The sequence below is a fragment of the Egretta garzetta genome, unplaced genomic scaffold, assembly GCF_000687185.1.
Source record: "Egretta garzetta isolate BGI_Z169 unplaced genomic scaffold, ASM68718v1 scaffold345, whole genome shotgun sequence".
In the NCBI taxonomy this organism is placed as follows: Eukaryota; Metazoa; Chordata; class Aves; order Pelecaniformes; family Ardeidae; genus Egretta; species Egretta garzetta.
In genome coordinates this window covers 470819-471443 of record NW_009259692.1, presented here as the reverse complement: position 1 = coordinate 471443, position 625 = coordinate 470819, and the positions used below count along the sequence as shown (strand labels likewise).

Here is a 625-nt window from a genome sequence, read left to right as displayed (position 1 = left end):
CCAGCGGTGAGGTGCTGCTGAATGGCAGTGTGGGCCAGGATCCCTTCGAGAAGGCGTACCTTCTCCTCCTGGGGCAGCTCAATGCTGTGAGTGAGGAGCTGGCCCGGACCCGGGAAGAGCTGCGGAGGTCCAAGGCCCCCGTGGAGCCAGAGGAGAGGAAACCTTTGGACTTTCTCAAGCGCAAGGTGAGCCCCTGCCCCACTGCTGTGAGCGGGGCCAGATCCAGATCCAGGCTGGCAGGGCTGGCCTCACCCCATTCTCTTCTCCCTGCAGAACATAGCTGAGATGCTGGGGCTGGGCAGGAGCCCGGAGAAGGTGGCGGTGGATGATGACTTGAAGCATGCATATGATGCAGTCCAGGTTGCCAATAGGTGAGCGTGGTCTCAGGGAGATGGTCCCCAGCCGTGGCCGGCTTTCCCCCTCAATGGGCTGCTGGTTCCATGCTGCTGGTGGGGCTTTCCCTGGTGTTTCATCCAGCCAGGGCTTGGGTTGCAGATGCCTGGTCTCTGCAGCGTTGTGGTGCTGAGCAGCTGCAAATCTTCTTTGAAGCAGCCACCTCCTCAGATGCCATCAGCACCATAGCCCCAGCGGGGCTGGGAGAGCAAGGGCAGCCTGCCCCTCTCTG

At 61.9% G+C, this 625-nt stretch overlaps 1 protein-coding gene across 1 annotated transcript in view; it reads left to right on the top strand.

Moving 5' to 3' along the window:
* Positions 1-625, top strand: part of LOC104126333 (unconventional myosin-Vb) — a 13488-nt gene that overhangs the window by 9206 nt on the left and 3657 nt on the right. Inside the window, exons 25-26 of the mRNA XM_035894336.1 lie at positions 29-185; positions 274-371. Coding sequence (XP_035750229.1) covers positions 29-185; positions 274-371 — 255 coding nt within the window. The remainder of the gene's footprint in view (positions 1-28; positions 186-273; positions 372-625) is intronic.